The 22,375-nt window shown below is 39.3% G+C and overlaps 5 protein-coding genes across 13 annotated transcripts in view; 2 read left to right on the forward strand and 3 right to left on the reverse strand.

Annotated features, from left to right (window-relative positions):
* On the forward strand, positions 7-4,617 carry LOC105174336 (interactor of constitutive active ROPs 2, chloroplastic). 4 transcript variants are annotated; one of them, XM_020698140.1, is made up of 5 exons: positions 12-28; positions 107-142; positions 1,359-1,449; positions 1,972-2,152; positions 2,747-4,617. In XM_020698140.1, exons 3-5 carry the CDS (start codon positions 1,430-1,432, stop codon positions 4,406-4,408), a joined length of 1,863 nt encoding a protein of 620 aa, XP_020553799.1. In that variant the 5' UTR covers positions 12-28; positions 107-142; positions 1,359-1,429; the 3' UTR covers positions 4,409-4,617. The 4 variants fall into 4 exon arrangements, with proteins under 4 accessions (XP_011094702.1, XP_020553799.1, XP_011094703.1 ...); XM_011096400.2 differs by having other exon boundaries at positions 7-142; XM_011096401.2 differs by lacking the exons at positions 12-28; positions 107-142 and adding an exon at positions 1,127-1,281.
* Positions 5,929-7,471, reverse strand: LOC105174337 (40S ribosomal protein S23). The gene is made up of 4 exons (XM_011096402.2): positions 7,325-7,471; positions 6,555-6,710; positions 6,337-6,463; positions 5,929-6,252 (listed from the first exon to the last, which is right to left on the reverse strand). The coding sequence occupies exons 1-4, from the start codon at positions 7,327-7,329 to the stop codon at positions 6,112-6,114; spliced, it is 429 nt and encodes a 142-aa protein (XP_011094704.1). The 5' UTR covers positions 7,330-7,471; the 3' UTR covers positions 5,929-6,111.
* Positions 7,645-19,908, forward strand: LOC105174339 (probable DNA helicase MCM8). 6 transcript variants are annotated; one of them, XR_848821.2, is made up of 19 exons: positions 7,651-7,995; positions 8,276-8,416; positions 8,503-8,614; positions 8,726-8,948; positions 9,028-9,191; positions 10,126-10,389; positions 11,034-11,129; positions 11,277-11,429; positions 11,893-11,963; positions 12,047-12,165; positions 12,557-12,686; positions 13,174-13,225; positions 13,300-13,456; positions 13,540-13,714; positions 14,837-15,007; positions 15,103-15,216; positions 15,516-15,583; positions 15,924-15,965; positions 16,168-16,289. XR_848821.2 is itself a non-coding variant. In XM_011096407.2 (18 exons), the coding sequence occupies exons 1-17, from the start codon at positions 7,804-7,806 to the stop codon at positions 15,561-15,563; spliced, it is 2,382 nt and encodes a 793-aa protein (XP_011094709.1). In that variant the 5' UTR covers positions 7,651-7,803; the 3' UTR covers positions 15,564-15,583; positions 19,775-19,908. The 6 variants fall into 6 exon arrangements, 4 of the variants coding, with proteins under 4 accessions (XP_011094709.1, XP_011094708.1, XP_011094710.1 ...); XM_011096407.2 differs by lacking the exons at positions 15,924-15,965; positions 16,168-16,289 and adding an exon at positions 19,775-19,908; XM_011096406.2 differs by lacking the exon at positions 16,168-16,289 and having other exon boundaries at positions 15,924-16,017.
* Positions 16,014-18,956, reverse strand: LOC105174338 (pentatricopeptide repeat-containing protein At3g09650, chloroplastic). The gene has a single exon (XM_020697767.1). The coding sequence runs from the start codon at positions 18,353-18,355 to the stop codon at positions 16,148-16,150; it is 2,208 nt and encodes a 735-aa protein (XP_020553426.1). The 5' UTR covers positions 18,356-18,956; the 3' UTR covers positions 16,014-16,147.
* Positions 19,770-22,375, reverse strand: part of LOC105174366 (putative pentatricopeptide repeat-containing protein At5g09950) — a gene marked incomplete in the record, with an annotated part of 4,421 nt that continues 1,815 nt past the window's right edge. Inside the window, 2 exon segments of the mRNA XM_020697766.1 lie at positions 19,770-19,903; positions 20,319-22,375. Of these exon segments, the coding sequence (XP_020553425.1) occupies positions 20,421-22,375 (1,955 nt within the window).

Here is a 22,375-nt window from a genome sequence, read left to right on the forward strand (position 1 = left end):
ACTGCCACTGCCACTGGCAGACACCTATGTACGAATCCACCTTTCTCTCTGGACATCTCTTTTCTCACATTATCTCTCTACTCATATTTATCACATCTTCTCCCAGAACTAAGAAGTCACGCCTCGGCTCTGCTTGTACTTGGTAAGTCTGCTGTGGCTGGGTTTTGTGTCGTCCAGCCACGCCAAGTGATTTGTTTGTTTCCACATTTGTGGTATTTCGTCTGGGTTCTGCTTTTTTATTTATTTGTAGTTGACGGGAGTGAGAGTTTTCCATGTGGGCTTTGTTCTTTTTGTCAAAATCTGAGTTTTGGAGATGGGAGTTCGCGTTTCTTGGGTCTTTTTTGGTGTGATTTTAGAGTGCTGATTGGTAGTTTAGCTTTTGCAGATCGATCTTGGGTTCCATGCGAGTTCCATATTTGTATGTGCGTATGTCTGCTTAGCTTGTATTCTTCTTGTGTCATTTGAGGTGGAAATGAAATTGCGTCAGCTTCTTAGATCTAAATAGTTCAGAATAAACATGGGACTTGGTAAAGTTTTGCTTATAGTTTGTTGCATGTCAATGTGGACAATGTTTTTTTATTGAAAAGATGGTGACTGTTTGAAATCTCTGCACTTAACTCTCTCTCTCTCTCTCCTGTCGTATCATGGTTCAGTGAGATTCTTTTCCATTTTAGTCGTCGGTTATGGCTGAGAGTTTGAAGTTTTTGTTATGGAATTTTGAAAGGGAAATACAGGAAGGACTCTGCAAAGAACGCAATTTAGTATGGGGAACTAGGGATGAGATTTCTGACATCATGTTTAGCTGTATATTCCTGTTCCATAACCAACCTGGGAATCAAAGTAAATGAATGGCAGTTTAGGAATACTAATAAATGAGTGCCAGTTTTAAAATATTAATGTACATTAAAAAAGGGGTTAAGTATGTTTCACGTTTCAGTATCTTTGCTGAAAGTTGAGTGTTCTTGAAATCTGAAGCTCTTACTGATTCTGCTGAATTGTGGGTTATGTTATCATTTGCTTTTATGATGCTGTCTCATTAGTGTTATTCCTAAACAGTGCAAGTCTTGGAGTAAAAACAAAGGAAAAGATTGGGAAAGTGAAATACTTCCTTGCATTATCATACTTGTTTCTCATCTGATAGCTACTTCCTTTTTCTCTTTTCTATTTTCATATTTTTTCTTGTGCTGTGGGTTTGGTTGGTGGAGTGGAGGTTGTTTCTCTGGTGTCCCTTTGAAGCGACAACGTTGTTTCTTTGGTTTTCCAATTGAATATGGATTGGAGGTTGGATTTCCTCTATGAAGTTTTATTTGGCTATTGTTTATATTTAACGCATAATTTCTTCCTCTGAACTATTGCAGGGTTGTGGGTCAGGTGGGCCTTTGAGGACATCTATTTTGCTATATCTTCGTCACTACTGAGATAATATAACATGCAGACCCCTAAATCAAGGTAATTGTAGTTCATGATAAGAAATCGTTTTTCCCGTGTAGAGTATCCTGGACCTGGTTTCTGCTTTGTCAGTCTTTTCTTTAATATCTGTGAAATGGGGTTCGCTATTCTTGCCTGTTTACGTCTCTGAACCATGCGTGATCTGTCTTCGAAGAGGTAAGTCCCAATCATTCTTTATATGATACCTTGTATGCATAACATTGGTGCGTGTTGATTTACTTGTATGGAATAGTGTCTTCATGAAAATAGAAAAAGAAATAATGAGAGAAGGGAAGATAAAGGTTCTTCTTCTAATGCTTAAACAACGAGCTCGTAATTATCATGTTCTTGATCCATCATTGCCGTCTTTAATGTATAGTTTCTTTGGTGAAAGTTCTTAATCTTTTCTATCTTCTTTTGGTTAAGGTGAATTTTATGAAATGTTAAAAGTATTCATTTATTCGGCCTTGATAGAAAAGGATCAGTTCCCCCATGCTTCCATGTTATCCATGGCTGAATGTCAGAGTGTGTGTTTTGGTACAGGCCCCGTTCTCTCGATGTGCCAAAGAGACCATCTCCTACCACATATCGAACCGCCCGCAAGCTCAAAACTCCAGGATCAGATTCTGATTCTGCTTCATCTCCAAATCCAGTTAGCAAAACACCAAAAGACAGAAGTCCTAAAGTTGTCGATCGCAAGTCACCACGAATTCCGGCAATTGAGGTATATATATATATATATATGTAAATCCTTTAGACAGCTCCAATATCAAACAATCCAAAATTAAATATAGTGAACTAATTTAGCATCACTTCATTGTATTTGAATATCTGTCCAGTAAATCCAATTCTTGAGATGTTAATATGCTAATAATGCGATGTACCTGCTTCATCTGTGTATTCTGGCAGTTTATATTGTGAGTTTATGCTTGGGCTATGAGTCTATTCTATCTTCATATCTTCTAAACAACAGCCAGAAATTCTTCATAAAGGCTTTTACTGCAGTTCACCATGCTGTTCTCATCGTTACTTGAATTAAGTTCATAGCAAGACATATCATTACTGTCTCTTCTGAAAGAAAGAAAGTCGCTGACATGTTTGTTTCCTACAACATACTCTGTTCCAATTTCTACCTGGATTTCTTGATTTATTTCCCCTGGCAACTCAGTGGAGGCACTTGGAGTAACAATTGTTATTTGGTGTTCCATATCTGCAGTTTGTCTTGATAATCAATTATTCTTTTGGTTTCTTGCTGTTTTGTTACGCATAAAGCTTTTCTTATCCATTTTTAACACGTCTTTTTCCCATTACGTCTCAGAAGAAAAGACCAAGCAAAGTTTCTGAACTGGAACCTCGCATTGCCCAGCTCCAGGAGGAACTGAAGAAGGCAAAGGACCAGTTGAGCTCAAGTGAGTCATCGAAGAGGAGAGCTCAGCAGGAGGTGGAAGAAGCAAAAGAACAGCTTGCTGCGATGATGGCAGAACTTGAGGAGACTCAGAAGCAACTGAAGGAAATTTCTGAATCTGAGGAAGATCGAGTCCAGGAGTTACGTAAGATATCTCAGGATCGGGATAAAGCATGGCAGTCCGAATTGGAGGCATTACAGAAACAGCACTCGTTGGACTCAGCTGCTTTGGCTTCTGCAATGAACGAGGTACAGAAGCTCAAGATTCAGTTGGATAGGGTTTGCCAGTCAGAAGCTGCTCAAGCTCGGCATGCTGAATCGGCACATACTGAGATTCAGAGCTTGAGACTCGAACTCACGGAAACTCTTGTGTTGGTTGAGAAATTGAAGGAGCAGTTAAATGATAGCAGAGAATCTGAAGCCCGGGCCGTTGAAGAACTTAGTAGAGCTCAAATGCAATTGGAAGTTGTGAAGAATACTGAGGGGACTCTAAAGTCGGAGCATGCTAATGCAATGGAATTGTATAAGTCTTTGCTAATGGAGTTGGAGCAGTCAAGAGATAGAGTAAACTCATTGGAGGAGCTTGTCGCAGACCTCCAGGCTGATCTGGGTAAATTCAGCAAGATGTCGGAACATCCTTCAACTGAAGTTAAAATCTCATCTGGAAATGGGGAATGTGATGAATCAGAAGTTATGAAAACTGAGATTAATAACTTGAAAAATGAAGTGGGTCAACTAAGAGCTGCACTGGAGGCTGCTGAAAGTAGCTACCGGGACGAATATATTCAGAGCACGTTGCAAATTAGAAACGCCTATGAACTTGTGGAGCATGCAAAATCAGAATCACGCCAGAGAGAAGCTGAATTGGAGGCAAAGCTAAAGGAATCTGGGGCTGAAGTTGAGGAATTGAGGACACAACTGCTCGAAAAAGAAAATGCACTGCAAAGCATTTCGTGTGAAAACAAGAGTCTGAACCAAAAGTTGGCAGAAAACCAGCAAGCTCAGAGAGATACTGAACTTGAGATCAAGCTACAAAAGTCAGAATCAGTGCTGGAGGATCTCAGGGCGAGCTTACTGGACAAAGAGGCGCGTTTGCAAATCATTGCTGAAGAGAATGAGAAGCTGAAATCTGAAATCACGAATAGGGAAACTGAAAGAAGCAAAGCAAACCAAGAGGCCCTTGCTTTAGCAGAAGCAGCTAGAGCTGCAGAACGGGAGGCCTTAATGAAGCTCGGTTCTTTGACAGACGAAGCGGACAAAAGTTGTAAAAAAGCTGCACGGGTTTCAGAGCAGCTCGATGCAGCTCAGGCCGCTAACTCCGAGATGGAAGCTGAATTACGGAGATTGAAAGTGCAATCTGATCAGTGGAGAAAGGCTGCTGAGGCAGCTGCTGCAATTCTCTCTTCTGGCAATAATGGGAAATACGTCGAAAGGGCTGGCTCTTTCGACTACAATACCATTGGTTCTAAGTTGAGCTCCCAAGATTCTGAAGATACAGATGACGAGTCACCGAAGAAGAGAAATGGAAACATGCTGAAGAAGATTGGTGTGCTGTTGAAGAAAGGGCAGAAGTAAAACGTAAAAACACTTCAAGATTTGATTTCTAGCTGATTATTTTTGTCTGGGTGGAATGTATAGAGTATTATGTGGGACTTCTGTGATTTCACCTGTCTTGTTTGTCCTGCCATGATCCTGCTCCTTGTTTCTTTTTACGACAGAATGATGGTAATTCTGTTTCTATTGTGACCATTTTGGTTGGATTTAAGACCAGTATTCCTTTTCAAGTTCATGCTCTCAGTTCTAGTTGGCTATTTTGTTTCTAATTGACAGTGAAAGAATTTTAGAATGCACCCAGAAGCTGTAATAAGTCAAATATAGAGTATCTTTACATGTATGATTCTGATCTCACTAGATTTAGTATGGTTTTTATTCAACATCCACAAGTTTATTTCTTCAGTTAATGAGAAAGGACCAATGATGATAATGATGCAGCTTGCGTTTTGATTGTCCTATTAAGCACCAGGTATTATTCACTTTAGCTCTTTTCAATTTTATTTTAAAAAGATGTTTCGTTAGGAAAATAAGTATTTTGTTGCTCGATATATTGTTCTCTTTGACTTTTCATAGCTTTATCCTAAAAAGAACCCACTAGAGAGAGGATAATCGTGGGGCTCCACACGTTGCAGTACAAAAGATTTGATCAAATGGAGCAAAATTTTGTTGAGTCACAGATATCTACAGGGACAACATCTATTCTCAACAGTGCCATTAAAAATCTCTTAATAACAATTTTTTTGAATATGTCTGGATATTTTTGAATTTAAAGAATTTTAAATTCTTACATTCTAATTTTAAATTATATTTTGACTAATATTGATGACTTCCAAATTTTTTTAAAATGGGTAGTTTAGAATTTTTTTTCAAATTCTTCTCTCAAATTCAAAAAATGGGTAGTTTAGAATTCTTTTTTCAAATTCAAATATATCAATACAAATACACTTGATACCTTTTTATATGAGATATTCTCACAAGATCATCTTTGTGAATACCATACATCAGTTCCAATAAGATTGCAGCAGTTCGATTTGTTGTTGGTATATACCTTGATGATGAGACCTCGGAGGTCAACGAAAAGACTTTCAGCATTGCTGTCTCGCAGGTTTTGAGGCCCATAATTTGTTATATCCGAAGAAAATTGGGCTCTATTCCGATGTTCATTTTGTATCAGAAGGTTAGTTAGGGCAATGGAGATTGGAAAGTCATACATACAAGACTTCAAGTCGCACCATTCCGAAAATCACGTGCATGAAGATGTGCCTCCTGAGTTTCAATTTCAACTGCTGTAACAGGTTCTCTAGGCTACGCCTACCCATGCAAGTAATTCAGCTGGACACAGTTTACAAAAGCCATGAATGATTCAAAGGTGGATGCTGACCCATAATGTGCCACTAAAACTCCGGTTTTCTGTTCATTGTTATCTCAATCTGGAGATTACTAAATACTCCCAAAAACTTCCTCAAAGTTGCATGCTTGACAGGTACAGCTTGCTTACTACTTCAAACACATCCTTCCAACTGTTAAATTAGCCCGTGAGATGCATGTAACAAAGTGAGATTCTAATAGCTAGCGAATCATAATAATTGACAAATCCGCCCAGTAATTTCTATTACAGTAAGCTCGTGAAAAAGACAATGTAAAGACAATAACTGTCAAAATTAACTCAAAACATTGAATCATTCATCAAAAACTTCACCCACAGCTATGACAAAAAGCCAAATCTAAGATCTAGGTTTTTCCTTTTTCTCCTTGAAGAGAGCCAGGAGTGAGACCCCAGATACCTTCACCACCTTAAACCTAACACCAGGAATATCTCCTACGGCATGCCCTTTTCGCCCAAATCCAGCAATCAACACTTCATCCTGAAACAATAAAATTGCAAATTATTCATCAATGAAACAGATATTAGAAGAAAATGAGTGATTAAAATGAGAAATGGAGCTCACATTTTCTTCAATATAGTTTAAACAACCATCATTTGGAACAAATGCGGCAATCTTCTTGCCGTTCTTGATGAGTTGCACTCTAGCACATTTACGAATAGCAGAGTTTGGCTGCTTAGCTTCAATGCCTCTGCAAATAAATCGGGTTAGAGAAACAAAATTCACTTAGAGTCACTCAACCAAGAGCCGGATGCATAATGGAAAAGGTATGAGAATCGCACATCTTCTCGAGGACAATGCCTTTGGCATGGGATGACCCGGCAAATGGTTTCTTCCATTCATTCCCAAGGTGGGATTTCTTGTAGGCCTTGTCAGCCCATCTTTGCCTCCTACGGTGGGACTTGAGCTTGCGCCCAGCTCCCATACCACGTGTCTTCCTGTAAGATGGTAAAACAAGACCATGAACCACTTACCCAGACTGATATTTGAGTAAAAGACGGGGGTACAGTAGCCATACCTAAACACTTTGATACTGGCTTATAGCCAAAAACTACTATTAAGCATAACTTACAAAATCAGTCAAAATGTTACTTAGGAATGAAAAGCTAGATTAAAGTTTCATGTACTATCACATTGGTGCAATATTATTAAAACAACACATGTAATTCTTCCAGTTAGTAATCACAATTTTCGGGACACAAAGTCCTGAGTCAGTTTTAAGAACTGATGCAATTAGAAAAGAATCAATAACCAAACTTCATTAGTCATGAATCAATATAAAATCACCTATAACTTCTGCATTCAAGAGGTTAAGATACAATTTTATTAAACTTTGCAAACACAAAAACACACACTTAGACCATTCCAATACATAAATCGAAGAAATACTTTTTTTTCAATCACTCCATAACAATTCTAACATTCAGAGTCACAACCAGAAACATAGATAACTCTAAAAAGATACGAAATCAAATCCGCGGAAAACCACACAGAACACCGTAATTCATAAACACGCATAAAACTACGAACAAAAGATAATGTACGTGCATACCCCATGATTGCAGAGTAGAGAGCACGAAGATACGAGACTAAGGATTGAGAGGTAGAAGCAGCCGCTGATTCTAATCGTGAAAACCCTAATCCAAGAAACCTCCTGGGGCGATATTTATAAACAAGTCCCAGAGAATTAGGCCCATTGATATTTGGGTATATGGTTGAAGTCCAGCCTGGATGGTTGAGCCCAAATACTTTCTATGATTAGGCCCAGTTATTTATATTCTGTACAATTTATTATTTATACTCAATAAATTTTATTCAACTAAAATATCTCTTTGTCTGAAATAAATAAAATATAAATTCCGCATTTCAGGTTCAAGAAGACAATTAGAGTTCATTATGCTACTTAAATATAATCTAATCATATGTTTACCAAATATATTTTCCCGCCGAAAAAACCTCAAGTTACACTCAATTATTGGATCACCCTGAGGGTGACCGCCACAGCCACGGCCTGAGCTGCTGTAGTTCGAGATGTACGGACACCCACCGGAAATCAGTAGTAGCAAAACCAAATTCCGATCCAAGGGGGCAAGTGATTTATGGCGCATTGTGGCCTTTTATTTTCCACAAATCAGTGCCGACGGCTCGGAGCTCATATTCCGTCTCACTTCTCTTCTGGTTCACTTCTTTTCCTCTCCTCAGGGACAACAATTTATTGATCAGGTGTGTTTTTGCTCTGTGTGTGATGTGTTTTGTTTATCCAATCACATTCTGCGAAACTCTAAACAGAGTATTGATTTTGTTCAAATAGAAAGTGCAGGGTATGTACTATTTATTTGCCTTTTCTTTTCACTTCTGAAACTAAACGATAAATTCAGATAGGCTCTAGATTCGTCATTGGCGTTTCCTAGAACTGATATTCGGATGCAAGTTTGTGTAAAAATAAGGATGGTGGTAATACAAGATCTACTTACTTAGAGGAGATTTTGAAAAACATGGATAGGTAAAAGAGGATGATGGCTTGTTCATCTTACCACTCGACTTCCAGCAGTTCCGGAAAGTATGTGAGGTTGAGGAATTTTATGCAGCATTGGAGGAGAAACCCAAAGATGCTCTGCTATGCATGAATGCTGCAGTGCACAAGGTACATGGATTCTGGCTTCCTTTTAAGAGATGTATGTTCATAGTTCGGGTGAAATGATTTTCTGTGCAAACTTAAAACCTGACTAGGTCATTTTTGAAAAAGCGGATCCGGTGGAGGATTCCATAAAGATAAATGTTCGCCTGCACAGTTACCAAGACTCCATGATTGCTCTGAAGAACCTTAAGGCTGCTTATATTGGTACTTCTGCAATTTTGCTCCGTTTTAGCATTTCTAAGTGAGGTTGTTTGTAGAAACACCTAATTTTAATGCTGCAAATCAACTGAATTGCATGGTTGAATGACATCATAGACAGGCTTGTTTCTGTACGGGGAACTGTAATTAAAGTTAGCACAGTGCGGCCTCTGGTGATACAAATGAGTTTTTCATGTGCTAAATGTGGGACCACCATTACCTGTGACTTTCCTGATGGAAAATTTTCTCCACCAACAAAATGTGAAATGCAAGCATGCAAAAGTCGAAATTTCAATCCAATCAGATCCACTGCTCGGCCAATAGATTTTCAGAAAATAAGGTATTGCTGTTTAAGAATGCCTTGATTGTGAAGGTTTAGAGTCTGTGATAATTCTGTTGTGATCAAATAAACTTTTCAGAATTCAGGAGCTGCTGAGATCGGAACATCATGAAGAAGGGAGGGTTCCTCGGACCGTCGAATGTGAACTGACTGAAGATCTAGTTGATACTTGCATTCCTGGCGATGTTGTAACTGTAACTGGCATAATAAGAGTGATTAACAATTATATGGATATCGGGGGAGGTACGGCCGTACAGGAGACTGTTACAGAAGAAACATAATATCTTGCCACAATCTCACACATCAGCTTTCGAGAACTTGATGAAATTTTTAATTTTCAGCATCTATGCACTTATTTTTTTTTAAAATCTCTTAACATGAGATGGAGTTAATATGCATGTAAATGAGCTGATTGCCTGATTGACTTTAATGTGATGAGTTCTACGGCATAACTGAGGCTCAACAATTTTATCACCATGGTGAAAATGTCCCCCAGAAATCTCATATTATTAAGTATTACCTTTCATGGTTGCAATTTTTAGGTTGCATCCATGTATCATTGTATATTAATTATGATTTACCAACTATTTTTGAAAAAAGAACTAAGAAACTTTCTTGCATCAGATGTTCTCATATGTAATGCATGCAAATCCTGAGAAATGCTGAGGATGATGCTTTCATGTTAATAGATCTTGTATATTTTGTTATGTACCTAATTGTGGGTTTGCTTCCATCAGAATACACGAAGTTGTTGTTTGGATATCTGAATTGCAGTTTTGAACTTTGTGTAGACGGTTCAGGCATTTTCAGGCTTGTGCACTTTACGCTGAGATGGTATTTTGACTAGTCAAGCAGCCTAGTCAATTGTCTTCATTTTTCAACAATGTCTTTCTTGTTGCTGTTGCAATTGATGCAGCTGCTTCTACTATTGAGGCATTTTCATATACACTTTTTCCTGTTGTTCGCTCTCTTAAACAAAAATGTATAATATCTGTGGGAAATTATGTTGCATCTAGTTAGTTCTAGTAAGTTTTGCTTGTGTGCTAAACTTGTTGGTGCCTGGATATTATATATTTCAGTTATTATCTTCATTTGCAATGCTGACAGTTGAGTAATATTTTCAGCTTCATACATGTTCCTGGTTTTATATTCCTTATTTTTCCTTAAATAATTTCAGGGAAATCTAAAGGCAAGAACCAAACACTCTACTATTTGTACTTAGAAGTTGTTTCAATAACAAACTCTAAGTCCCAGTCTGTGCCTGAGGATATGCAACATACTGACACCAATGCTAGGGCTACAGAGCATTCTGATTTGTACTCATTTTGTCCAAGAGATTTAGAATTCATTGTAAAGTTCTCTGAGGAGCATGGTTCTGATGTATTTCGACAGATTCTGCAATCAATTTGTCCGTCCATCTATGGCCACGAGCTTGTTAAAGGTATATGAAAATAATTATAAATGGACTTTCTTTATGTCAATATTGAAGCATGGAGAATCAGATGCAATACTCTGTTTTGCTATATCATTCCACTGGCACACCTTTATTCGAACTTCATCTATATGCAGCCACTAGACATATCTAACAATGCCATTGTCCTCACTGGAAACTGTGGTTGTGATCATGTATGACTTGGCTCCTTTGGCAAGCACTATATTCTTTTGTAGGATATTTATAAAAGCTCTAAATTTGGAAAATGCAGTTCAAGCTTTTAGAATATGTAACTCAGGTTCTCATCTTACTAACCAGGTGCCAACAATTCCTGACAAACGCCTTACGGGAATTTTAGGGCCTCAAATGCCCTCCTCACTTAGAATTCCACTACAAAAAGTTATAGGAACCCTCTATCTTAACTCATAACAATTAAATTGGAAACATCCGGTGCATGTTCTGATAATTAACTAGTGATGCTGATTACCTTGCAGTTTATGTTTCCAATTTTGCACAAACACATGAACACGCATATATGTAAAACATGCTTCAATAGTTCATTGTTGTTTATACATTTGACTGGGATATATATGGGTTGAATTGAATTTGTTATTGGTAGGAACGTTTACCTTCTTTTCTTCTTTGCTCAATAGCGGGAATTACATTAGCACTGTTTGGTGGTGTTCAAAAGCATTCAAGGGATCAAAACAAGGTACCTGTCAGAGGAGATATCCATATAATTGTGGTTGGTATGGACCTTTTTTTCTTCTTCCTTATATCAGAACCTACTTTACCAGCTTTTTTAGTTTTCTGCAGTAACCATACTTAAAGTGTACCTAGAACTTACGGGAGTTTTCAATGTCAACATCTGATGTGCAAGTTATTTATGTAATTAGGTGATCCTGGACTCGGTAAAAGTCAACTACTTCAAGCGGCAGCTTCTGTTGCTCCACGTGGTATATATGTATGTGGTAATGCCACAACTAATGCTGGCCTTACTGTTGCAGTTGTGAAAGATCCTCTGACAAGTGACTATGCATTTGAGGCTGGTAGTCTTTCTCTTTCTCTTCTATCCAAGTTAACTGTTCCTTTTAAATACTGCTATATCACCTTCAGAATAAATGGATTATCTGTGGTCAAGTTTTTATATGGCACTTGCATTTGTTTTTTTCATACATGTTGTTTGGAGAATCTTCATGCCTTGATTTGGATTGGACGAGATATTGCTGCACGATTTCACCTCGCTTATAGAGAATGTGCGGTTTTGCTGTTTTCTTCATGAAAACTTCTTTTGCCTGATAACATACAGAGAATTCAGATAATTATTCTTGATTTAGTCAGAATCTTTACATTATGGTGAGGATGTCTCTTTCTTCAATGAATTTGGATGATCAAATTCTTCTCCTTTATATTTATCTTGCAGCACTAACTTATGTTCCTTTCCTGTCATACTTGTTATGTGTGCATACCAAATACTCATTGCTAAAGTTAACTGTTGTGTTCCTTTTAAAGGTGCCATGGTACTTGCAGACCGTGGGGTATGCTGTATCGATGAGTTTGACAAAATGTCAGCAGAGCACCAGGTTTGTCAAGCTCTGACTTCTTCCGAGGACATGATTGTTTGGTTTCCAAATGAAAAAATGCGGAAATATTTTATTGTCTCCAGGCCCTACTAGAAGCAATGGAACAGCAGTGCGTCTCTGTTGCGAAGGCAGGACTTGTAGCAAGTTTATCAGCAAGAACATCTATTTTAGCTGCAGCAAACCCTGTGGGGGGTCATTATAAGTACTGCACATAAGTTTTACCTTGACTCAATTAACTCCATATTTTTTTCGGTGGGCCGGAACAGTCAGACTTCTCCATTTTGTGTTTGCTATGATTTAGCAATGAGACATGCCAAGTCCTAACCAAGTAGGGCCCAAACCTTATGGAACCATGACATCCTAATCCTGCCAAAATTCTTCAAAATGCTTCTCTTCTGTTATTCTTTCATCTCTTTTTTTGGAATAACTATATGAAATTATGTATTATTTCCCAAATGGAAAGAGGAGTAAAGGTCTAATGACAGTCTTTCTTCGTGTTCTAAAGATGGTTTGAAAGGCTAAGTATGCAATTTCTTGTTTGTTAATTTATTTTGTAATGCCTTTTTTATTTAAATTTCAAATTGTACTTGCAGTCGTGCAAAAACAGTGAATGAGAACCTGAAAATGAGTGCTGCTCTTCTCTCACGATTTGATTTGGTTTTCATATTACTTGATAAACCTGATGAGTTGCTGGATAAGAGACTCTCAGAGCACATAATGTCAGTAAGTGACCTGCCTACCACCAAAATGATGATTGAAATATTTATTTGCCTGCTGACCACTTATCCTGACTGATCCAGGCTCAACTATTTTACTGAGCTGAATTGCTTAACTATGCACTGGTATTGCTTCGTATTACGTGAACATGTAGTACAGTTGGAAAGATTGTGCCTCTGTGTCTAAAACATACAAGCAGTGCAAATGCTGTAGGAAAGCAAAAATTTGGTTTCCAGTTATTTATCCACAGGCGTACAGTTAATCAACTGGATCAGATTTATCAGGCTCCTCTGTCTTAATGTTCTACTTGATTTGCTTCATTCTTTCTCTCCTTTTTCCTGTTTCTTTTGGTCCTAGTAATTTTCTTCTGCAGCAAAGAAATCTTGATATTTTCAATAAATTGACATCTTTGGGTGTTAATATAGATGCACAGGATCTTCCAATTGATGCCATTCCAAATAAACTTATAAAACTTGGAACATCTCTTTTGCAGCTTCATGCTGGCAATGGACCACTATCAGCCCCTGGAAAGAGGTTATGTAGAGGTGATATTCGACCTCTGTTAATTTAGTTATTGGAGAATCCTTTTGACACAATACATTTAATTTGTCCCTTGCAGAATCACGGGATATTAGAGGGGTTGATATGAATGTGAAAAATGGTTCGCTAGTGGCAAGGTTGAGACTTGACCCAAAGATAGACAGTGATTTTGTTCCACTCCCTGGTCCTCTTTTGCGTAAATACATTGCTTATGCAAGAACTTATGTATTTCCAAGGTGATCTCATGTTCTCTATAGTGTTAAAATTTTTCTCCAATACTTCTCTAAAGAAATAATTGACAATTATTTCTTCCTTCAAGACTGACAAAACCAGCAGCAGAAATCCTGCAGAAGTTCTACTTACGTCTAAGAGACCATAACACTTCAGCGGATGGTACTCCAATAACTGCAAGGCAATTAGAAAGCTTGGTAAGGCTGGCAGAAGCTCGAGCCAGAGTAGATTTAAGGGAAGAAATAAGCACACAAGATGCTTTGGTATGTTTGTCCTTTAAGAAGTAACTGTTCTAGAATGGTATTTCTGATGTGAATCACTGTTATATCACAAAATTAGCATAACCATGTCCTTGCACTAATTTGTTCACTGAACCCATATCTTGGCATGGTGCATTCATTGCTTATGACATGATATTGTTCATTTCTATGTATCTGTAATTGTACATAAATGCATGTGTGTTTTGCTCATGAAATTATGCGGGTACAATTGGGTCCACCACCTCTTGGTGAATGGAGTGGAAGATGTAATGTTCATAAGAAGCGCACTCTTGGGATGAAACATTATGTGGACAGCTATTTTTTTTATCAGAAGATTGTTTTTGCTCTTTGAAAACTAAAGAGCTACCTTAGAGTACCTTTTGCCCATCATCTCTAAGCATTGTTAATGTATGTACAGAGGTCTGCTTGGAGGTTCAGATTATTTGTTTGACCATTTCAGAGGATCTGATTTTATACTTTGACATTCCGCAATTGATGGATGATTAGGAAGAGCTTCACCAGCATATCTGGAGACTGGAACTCCTGAATTTTGTTATTCTTTTTCTGACTATATATATCGCCTCCAAGTTGCTAAATAAGTCCCGCATCCTGCGAGAAAAATTAAATCAGCTACCATGCAAAAGACCTAAACCAAACAAAAGCTGGAGCTGTTTGAGTAACCCCCAACACAGCTATTCTAATCTGAATGCTGAAAGGTGCAAGACAGAAACATGAAATCTCCATGCACCTGACTTAAACCAGGCCAATGCTAATTAAGGAGAAACATGCTCCAGAAGTTTACCGTTCAGTACAGAACCTTGCTTCCCCTGCTTTGTTAGCTCAGAGCTTGGTGGTGCTCTGGGGGAACCTCCAAAGCCACTTATACAGCTGTTACTAATCCTGCCAGCACCCTTTTAATCCAATATCAGCTGAATCGGTAACATTTACATGTCATAATACGAGGTGAAGAGTTCCCTTTAATATGTAAATTTCTGGGCTCTTTCGCAGATAACTAAATATGCATACTCGTGTAATTCATGCATCTTGCCTGTTTAGTTCTCACATTGTTCATGTGTTTAAGCCATGCATATAATGCGGATTACTTCTGATGACTAACTTGTACAGGATGTTGTTGAAATAATGAAAGAGTCCTTGTATGACAAATACGTTGATGAGAATGGCTTTGTTGATTTTGGACGGAGTGGTGGAATGAGTCAACAGAAAGAAGCCAAGCGATTTTTAAGTGCTCTGAATAAGCAATCTGAAATACAGCAGAAAGATTGCTTCTCTATATCTGTATGTAATCTTCATCTATTAAGGGATTGTCGTATCTGGATTTAGTGGAAAACATATATGGAAAAGAGAGTCTGATTGATGCTCAATTTGCTCAGGAAATATACAGCCTAGCAGATAGGATCGGCTTAAGAGTTCCAGATATTGACACCTTTGTAGATAATTTGAACAGTGTTGGCTATCTTCTAAAGAAGGGCCCAAAGACATATCAGGTACTGTACGTGGTAACTTAACTCATTTAGCATTTCTTCCTACTTCTAAATACTGTATGAAGATACCTTGGAAATTTTTTGGGATGTTTTTACGCAAAGCAAATTATTATCTGTCAGTTACAATTTGCTTTCTTTTCCCATTCTTAGTTAAACTGGTGTATCGAGATAACATTTAATGCTTGTTCTTACAAGCTGTCTCTATGAACTTCAGCCAAATGCTGACAAAGTAAATATAATCTGTGTTGTTTCTGCCGTTGAAATATACCCTCACTAAGAGTGTCCAAATTATTGTACTGCAGGTATTATCATCATCTTATTCCCGCAGTCAGTCGTCAAGGTCAAGATGATTTTTGCAGCCCCACAACAGGTGAAATCTTTGAAGTCGATTTTTGGCTTTCCTATATCCCACACCTTTTCCCCCGATACATATGCTTCTGTAACTGGTGAATGTATATTCATCTTCAACCATTGCTTGATAGTACTGCTATGGGGATGCCTCATTTTGTATATCAGAATATGCTGATTACCTCTCAAGAGAAATATCAAAGAAGTGTTAATTGAACTACCATAGACATGTTGATTTCAGTTGCATCTCCATTCTCCAACTGCTGTAGTTGTCCATGAGCTCTTGGGATTTAGAGAAGAGCAATATATTGTTAAGAAGGCTACAATATCTTACCTCATTTTGGTTTCACATTTCTTTCCAGCTTGATCAGTGTCATACTTGGATTGCATTTCACTGTAACCTGGTATGTAAATTGCTGTACACAGTTCATAAATATTTATATTGTATAGTGTCTTGGCTAACCGTTCCAACTGTGCTTTGGAACATGTTTCCAATTTACTCTACGATGTTTACCTGTTGACTACAAATTTTTGGGAAACAATCTATAGATGAAAGGACCAAATACATAATGGTTAATGAAATTCTTTAATCATATTCATCTGCAGGGTCGAGCCGCCATTCACTTCCATAGTAGGAGTTGGGCAGTCCCAACCAAAACTTGAAAGCCTCTGCCGCTCTCTTCCTTTCCCTTCTTCTATCCTGTCTCGCCCTCGATGCATGCTTACTGGTAAACATTCTTGAATGCATCTCTACATAGATTCTCTTATACTTGGTCTTGTTTGGAGCCATCCCGTTCTCCTCCATACAAGCAACAATCTCCAAAGCTTTCCTAAAGAAAGCGGCCCTGACACAAATATCAGCCAGAGCATCTAAAAGTCCTTCATCAGGTTTTAGAGGCGGGAGAGTGGATGAACAACTAGATTCTTCTCGTCCATTTTCAATCCCACACCTCTCCTTTATTTCATTCCAGAGTAGAAGAGCTTCCCCTGGTTTTCTAGCCAATGCTATCCCATTTGCAAGACTTCCATAGGTGGCCACATTCGGGTAAACTCCCATTTCTTTCATCCTCTGAATTATGCTCTTTGCTTCATCAACCAGCCCAAGTTTACAATAGCCTTCAACCAGCATATTCCAGGCAACCAAATCGACTTTCACTCTAGGATCTTTGAGCATCTCATCAAACACCTTGTTAGCCAATTTCGGCTGTCCAGATGAAGCAAATGCTTTCATCAAAGTGGTATAACTTACTTTCGTGGGAGCAATGCCTCTCTTCCGCATCTCATTGAAGTATGTTAGAGCTCCTGCGCTGTCATCAACAAGTATACATCCATCAATCAATGTGTTATAAGAAACCACATCTGGTTCAATTCCCTCATTGATCATTTCCCTGATGAGATCCTCCGCCTTATCAATCTGCAGTTGGTGGCAATACCCTTTCAGAAGAATATTATATGTGATCAAATTGGCAGGAACGCGAATTCTAGCCATCTCCTTGAGCACTTGCCGGGCCTTATCCATTGATCCAGCCTTTACAAATGCAGATATAACTGTGGTGTAAGTCACATGGTCTGGATGGCTAATACTGTCTTTTTGGTGCCTCATGGCCTCAAGCATCCTCACGGTGTCGGAAACACGACCAGCCTTCATATAACCTTTCATCAAGGTCGTGTAGATTCTTGAGTCTGGTGGAACTGCCTGAGGCAATTCCGGGGGCTCGCTACTCAAATCAATTGAATTGGGTAGTAATTTCACAAATGCATCACTTCCATTCCCCACTTCGTTCTCATCATCGGAGTATCTATCCTCCAAGCATGATTCCCTCAAAACCCTGCAAATGTCTCTCCTCCCTTCTCTCATTGCCTGAACCAGTTTCTCAGCAGTCTCTAAGTCGCCAAAACCAACATAGGCCGCAACCAATGAGTGCATTGTTGTCTTACACATTGCAACCCCTTTCTCAATTATCCTTTCTAGAACAAACACGAGCAAATCCTTCCTCTCAACCCTCGCACATAATTTAATCATCACATTATATGTCAATGCATCCGGTTCACACCCGAACTCAGGCATTTCATCAAACAGTTGCAGAAATTTCTTCATATCACCAAGATTGGCACAAGCATTGAGCACAGCGTTGTAAGCACCTGTATCTGGCCTCGAGTCCTTAACTACCTCAGAATCCGCAAATCTTCGGACCCTTCTCGTTACGGAATTGAAAAGCTTAATCGCCTCAACTGGTCCATCATCACCCGAAGCAGCGAGTCTACTTGTAACAGCACTCCACGCCTTCACATGGGGGAGATAACCCGACTTAAGCATGGACTTGACAATTGATGTGGCATAAAGAGTATGGCCGCCTTTTGCGGCCGCCACCGCGAGAAGGCCGAGGGAGTTGGCATCGAGACGGTGGAGCTGGCCCTCGCGCCGGAGGCGCTGGATAATGGACTGAGCTCTCGTCAAGCCTTCCGCTGTGTTTAGGTAGGACAATTGTGAAACCAGGCGGCTAAGGCAGGTAGGATTTGGGAGTTGGGCGCATTGCGCGTACAATAACCAGGCTTCCTCAGTTTTCCTTTGTTGAAGGAGTGTGAGGAGCACCTGATCTTGAGAATTTGAAACCTTGTTGCTCGCGGTGGTGGAAGAAAGAGGGGTGTTGGAGGAGTTTTTGGCGGTGTGAACGCGAAGGGAAGAAGGTTTGGCGGTGGTCGAAGGGGCAGCGGTGGCGGAGGCGAAAAGGGAGGTGGAGGAAGGCGGAGGCGGCGCAACAAAGTGACGGCTGAGAGTGTGGGTAGAGTTCATGGCTGGTCCATTTGGGTCGGGGAGAAGAGGGTGGGGAGGGGGGGAGGGGGTTATTAAGAGGTCTGATTGATAAGATGATATATTTGGAGGGGTAATGATTTTGAGTGGAGAGGGAAAGTACTACGTCGCGGTATATTCCCTCCTCTTGTTTGGCGTGAGCTGATTGGCTGACGCGTGGTTGCTGCGCTTTCCCTTTTGGTATATCTTTCTATTCTTTTTTTCTTGAAAAATTCAAGAGTGGTACTTAGATGGTTGTGGTCTCAAATTGATTATTGGAGTACATGGGTTTTTTATATGGATCCCATCTTTTGTAAGAATTATGTGATTTTAAAGACATTTAAAGACACACATAAACTTTTGTGTAGCCCGTTATTGATGCCCGCTGTTAGGCTGCAATATTCTCGTCATTTAAATCCCAATTGTTCCCGCTTGGCAGACCCATTAATTTTACTTGCCTGATTTACCCCCATTTTTTGGGTCCAATTACCATTTAGTCCCCATTCTTCAACCAATTTACATCCAAATCGTGGGCTTGCATTAATGGCTCTGACATCTCCATCTCCAACACATGAATAAGGTCAGCAAACTCTTTTTGCCTCCATTTTCATTCTCTTAAAACAGAGGTAAGTGAAGCCCTAGTTGGTGGAAGACTATAAATTCTTTTGCTTTTCCCATTCTTAAGCAACTTGGATTTTCTTCCAAAATCCCCCTGATTTCAAATTTTCTGATTTGCTGGGGTTCTCCCTTTTTTCCGCAATTGAAGCTAGCTGAAGGGCGCATATTGGTCTAACTTGTCCACAATCTTTGAAATGTTTGCTTCCCTCTTGAAAACTACATTTTTTTTTTTTTGGTTCTCCTCTTACAAGTTTTTACATCTGGGCTGGCGCCTTTAGGGAATAACAAAAAAGGGTGAACTTTTTTCAGGCTGTCGTCATGAAAATTAATGAAAATAATACATAAACAATAAGCTCAAAGTTTCTACTCACCTTCTCTGGGTAAAATTAGCCAAGTCAGAGCAAAGCTTCTCCTGTTGTCTTCCCCGCAGTTGGCTCCAAATAAGGAAACACTGTATACATTTCAGAGAGTCATTAACTCAAACTCTTTGAGCATAAGCTATCCTTCAGTTCCATGAGTCTTCGATTCTTTTCTCTTTGTTAGCTCAGAACTTGGCGGTGCTCTGGGGGAACCTCAAAAGCCACTTACACAGATGTTACTAATCCTGCCAGCCCCTTTGATCCGATATCAGCTGAATCGGTAACATTTACATGTCATAATACGAGGTGAAGAGTTCCCTTTAATAATTTCTGGGCTCTTTCACAGATAACTAATTATGCATACTTTTCTTCAACTTCTCATGGACAAAAAACAGAGAGATTTTATACAAACCTTCAACTGCTAAAAAATTGTATTCATTTTCAGATGGCATCGCTCCAGTTGATTGATTGTTTACAAGCACTCAAGCTTCGTGCCAAGTTGGATATCCAGGAGCAAGAGGATTCACAGAAGAAGTAGAAGGGCAAGCCTCTGATGCTTGCAGTGGCATCAAACCTGGCAACCACAGTCATGAGAAACAGCACATTCAAATTGAGCTATAAAATTTTAGGTCGATTATCATTTTGTTATTGCATACAAGAATCGAACCATTTTTTGGTGCCTTATGTGGATACGGATGAGCAGCTTTATGCTTTGGGCTAAGGTGGACGCAAATTTAGATGTAATCGTTATATTGGAATATGGTGATGAGTCAAAAAACTTGTGTTAAGCTGGTGAAGTCATATCAATCTTATGTGGAGTTGACTCAATTCGATACCCGAATACAGGAATTCTTCGAAGACCCCCAAGAAAATCAAATTACTTTTCTCTGAAAAATTGGAAATTGTGATTCTTCAATGTAATTTCAGGCCGTCTATGTTAAAATTAACGAAGATAATACACAAGCAATAAGCTCAACATTTCTACTCACCTTGTTTGGTACAAATTAGCAAAGTGTCTACTGTTCTTCTTCCCCACAGTTGGCTCCAAATAAGCAAACATTGTAGCTCAAGAATGGCAATGCCTCTAAAAATCACCAGTAATCGTTACAGGAACATTTACCATCCACGAAATGATGAAACCTGTTGGAGTCACGCAACACAATCTGCCTGCCAACAATGGCTGATATGTACTTGAAGGCTGAATGACAATCCCCACAAACTCGAAGATTTTTCATAATCCTTATCGGCAGTTCTGATTTCCTCATAAGCACAAAGGCAACCGCAAGTCTCTCACTGTGATAGCTCAAGATCTCCTCCTTGTTCTCCAGTTCCAGATCGTAAAGTGCATATCTTATCTGGGGAACATATCCAGCAGCCTTTATTTTCCCATGCAATTCACCAAGCTTTTCATATATTGCATCTGTATCAGGATGTGTTTTGTCTCCAGAGATGAAAACATGTATCCCATCTTTCATAGTGACCCAACTGCAACCGGCTTCTTTTCTAGCTGCTGCTGCCTTCATGGCATGCCGGGCCTGAGCCATATGTTCCCATTTCTCTCCAGAGGCATACATGTTAGAAAGGAGCACATAGTTCACTGCATTTTGTGGTTCCAATTCCATTATCATTTGAGCAGCCCTCCTGCCCAAATCGAGCAGCCGACCATTTGCCCTGCCACAAGCACCGAGAACAGTCCTCCATATTAGAACATTGGGCTTTATTGGCATTCTATTTATGAAGTCCTCTAACTTATCAAATTCACCTGCTCTGCCAAGGAGGTCAACCATACATGAGAAGTGCTCGATTCTAGGTGTTAGGTTGTACACTTTGCTCATGGACTCAAAATGGTCATATCCTTCGCTGACCAATCCCACATGGCTACAAGCTGATAAGACACCAACGAAAGTCACATGATCCGGTTGTTGGTTTTCCAGTTTCATCTTTGAAAACATCTCCAAAGCTTTGTGCCCATCACCATGCCGTGCGTAGCCAGATATCATGGAGTTCCAAGAGTATACATTTCGGAGTGGCATTAACTCAAAAAATCTTGAAGCATATTCTATCCTTCCACATTTGGCATACATGTCAACAAGTGCACTGCCAATAACCACATCAGATACCAAACCAGCTCTAGTAGCACAAGCATGAACCCCCATGCCATGCTCCAGTGTTGCAACAGAAGCACAAGCACTGAGGACTGTAGCAAAGGTGAAAGAATCTAATCTTTGGCCACTATGCAACATACGCCAGACTAAGTCCATGGCCTCTACTAAATGCTCACTGTGTATGTATCCTGAGATCATGGAATTCCAACTGACATCATCCCTTTCCGACATTCTGGAGAATATACTTTCACAGCCATTTATTTCTCCAGACTTCCCATAGCAAGTGAGCAGAGAATTGTTAACTGCCTTATCATCTGTAAGGCGATACTTTAATACCAGAGTGTGAACCTGATGTGTGAGTTGAACACAAGAAAGATATGCTGCTGCTGCAAGAATATTAATAAAGGTTACACTATTAGGAATCCTTCCAGCTCGCATCATCTCTATGAAATATCTTGTGCCTTCGACAATGGATGACTCTGAATCAGTGAACGCCCCGATAATTGAATTCCATGACACTTGATCACGATCATGCATAATGGAGAATACTTTCCTGCATTCAGTGACATATCCAGTATCAGCATATAGTGAAAGAAGGGTATTTGACACCGAAACATCCCAATTCAGTCCCAACTTAATTGCTTCGCTATGTATTTGCTCTCCCATCCTGATCCAGCCTAGACTACTACAAGAACTTAAGGTGCTGATCAGTGTGAAATTTGAAGGCATTAATCCTATTCTCTTCATAGTACGGAAACTCAACAATGCATCTTCAAAACACTCATTTTGGTCAAACCCAGAGATCATGGAACTCCATGAAACTGAATCTTTTTCAAGCATCAAGTTGAAAACAGAACAAGCATCTTCAATAGCACCACATTTGGCGTACATATTAATCAAACTGTTCCCGATTGAAATACTTGAATCACTTATCCCTGCTC

Source organism: Sesamum indicum, linkage group LG11 (genome assembly GCF_000512975.1).
Source record: "Sesamum indicum cultivar Zhongzhi No. 13 linkage group LG11, S_indicum_v1.0, whole genome shotgun sequence".
NCBI classification, from domain to species: Eukaryota; Viridiplantae; Streptophyta; class Magnoliopsida; order Lamiales; family Pedaliaceae; genus Sesamum; species Sesamum indicum.

Bases quoted from the DNA above. Each gene is read 5' to 3' on its own strand.
- LOC105174339 (XM_011096407.2), top strand. From the start codon at position 7,804: ATGTACGGACACCCACCGGAAATCAGTAGTAGCAAAACCAAATTCCGA. The intron at 8,615-8,725 runs GTACTTCTGCAA...ATGACATCATAG, and splicing joins CCTTAAGGCTGCTTATATTG to ACAGGCTTGTTTCTGTACGG. The intron at 11,964-12,046 runs GTTTGTCAAGCT...TATTGTCTCCAG, and splicing joins AAATGTCAGCAGAGCACCAG to GCCCTACTAGAAGCAATGGA.
- LOC105174338 (XM_020697767.1), bottom strand. From the start codon at position 18,355: ATGAACTCTACCCACACTCTCAGCCGTCACTTTGTTGCGCCGCCTCCG.
- LOC105174336 (XM_011096399.2), top strand. From the start codon at position 1,583: ATGCGTGATCTGTCTTCGAAGAG. The intron at 1,606-1,971 runs GTAAGTCCCAAT...GTTTTGGTACAG, and splicing joins CGTGATCTGTCTTCGAAGAG to GCCCCGTTCTCTCGATGTGC. The intron at 2,153-2,746 runs GTATATATATAT...ATTACGTCTCAG, and splicing joins CACGAATTCCGGCAATTGAG to AAGAAAAGACCAAGCAAAGT.
- LOC105174337 (XM_011096402.2), bottom strand. The intron at 6,464-6,554 runs GTGCGATTCTCA...ATTTATTTGCAG, and splicing joins GGCATTGTCCTCGAGAAGAT to AGGCATTGAAGCTAAGCAGC. The intron at 6,253-6,336 runs GTGAGCTCCATT...TTATTGTTTCAG, and splicing joins TAAACTATATTGAAGAAAAT to GATGAAGTGTTGATTGCTGG.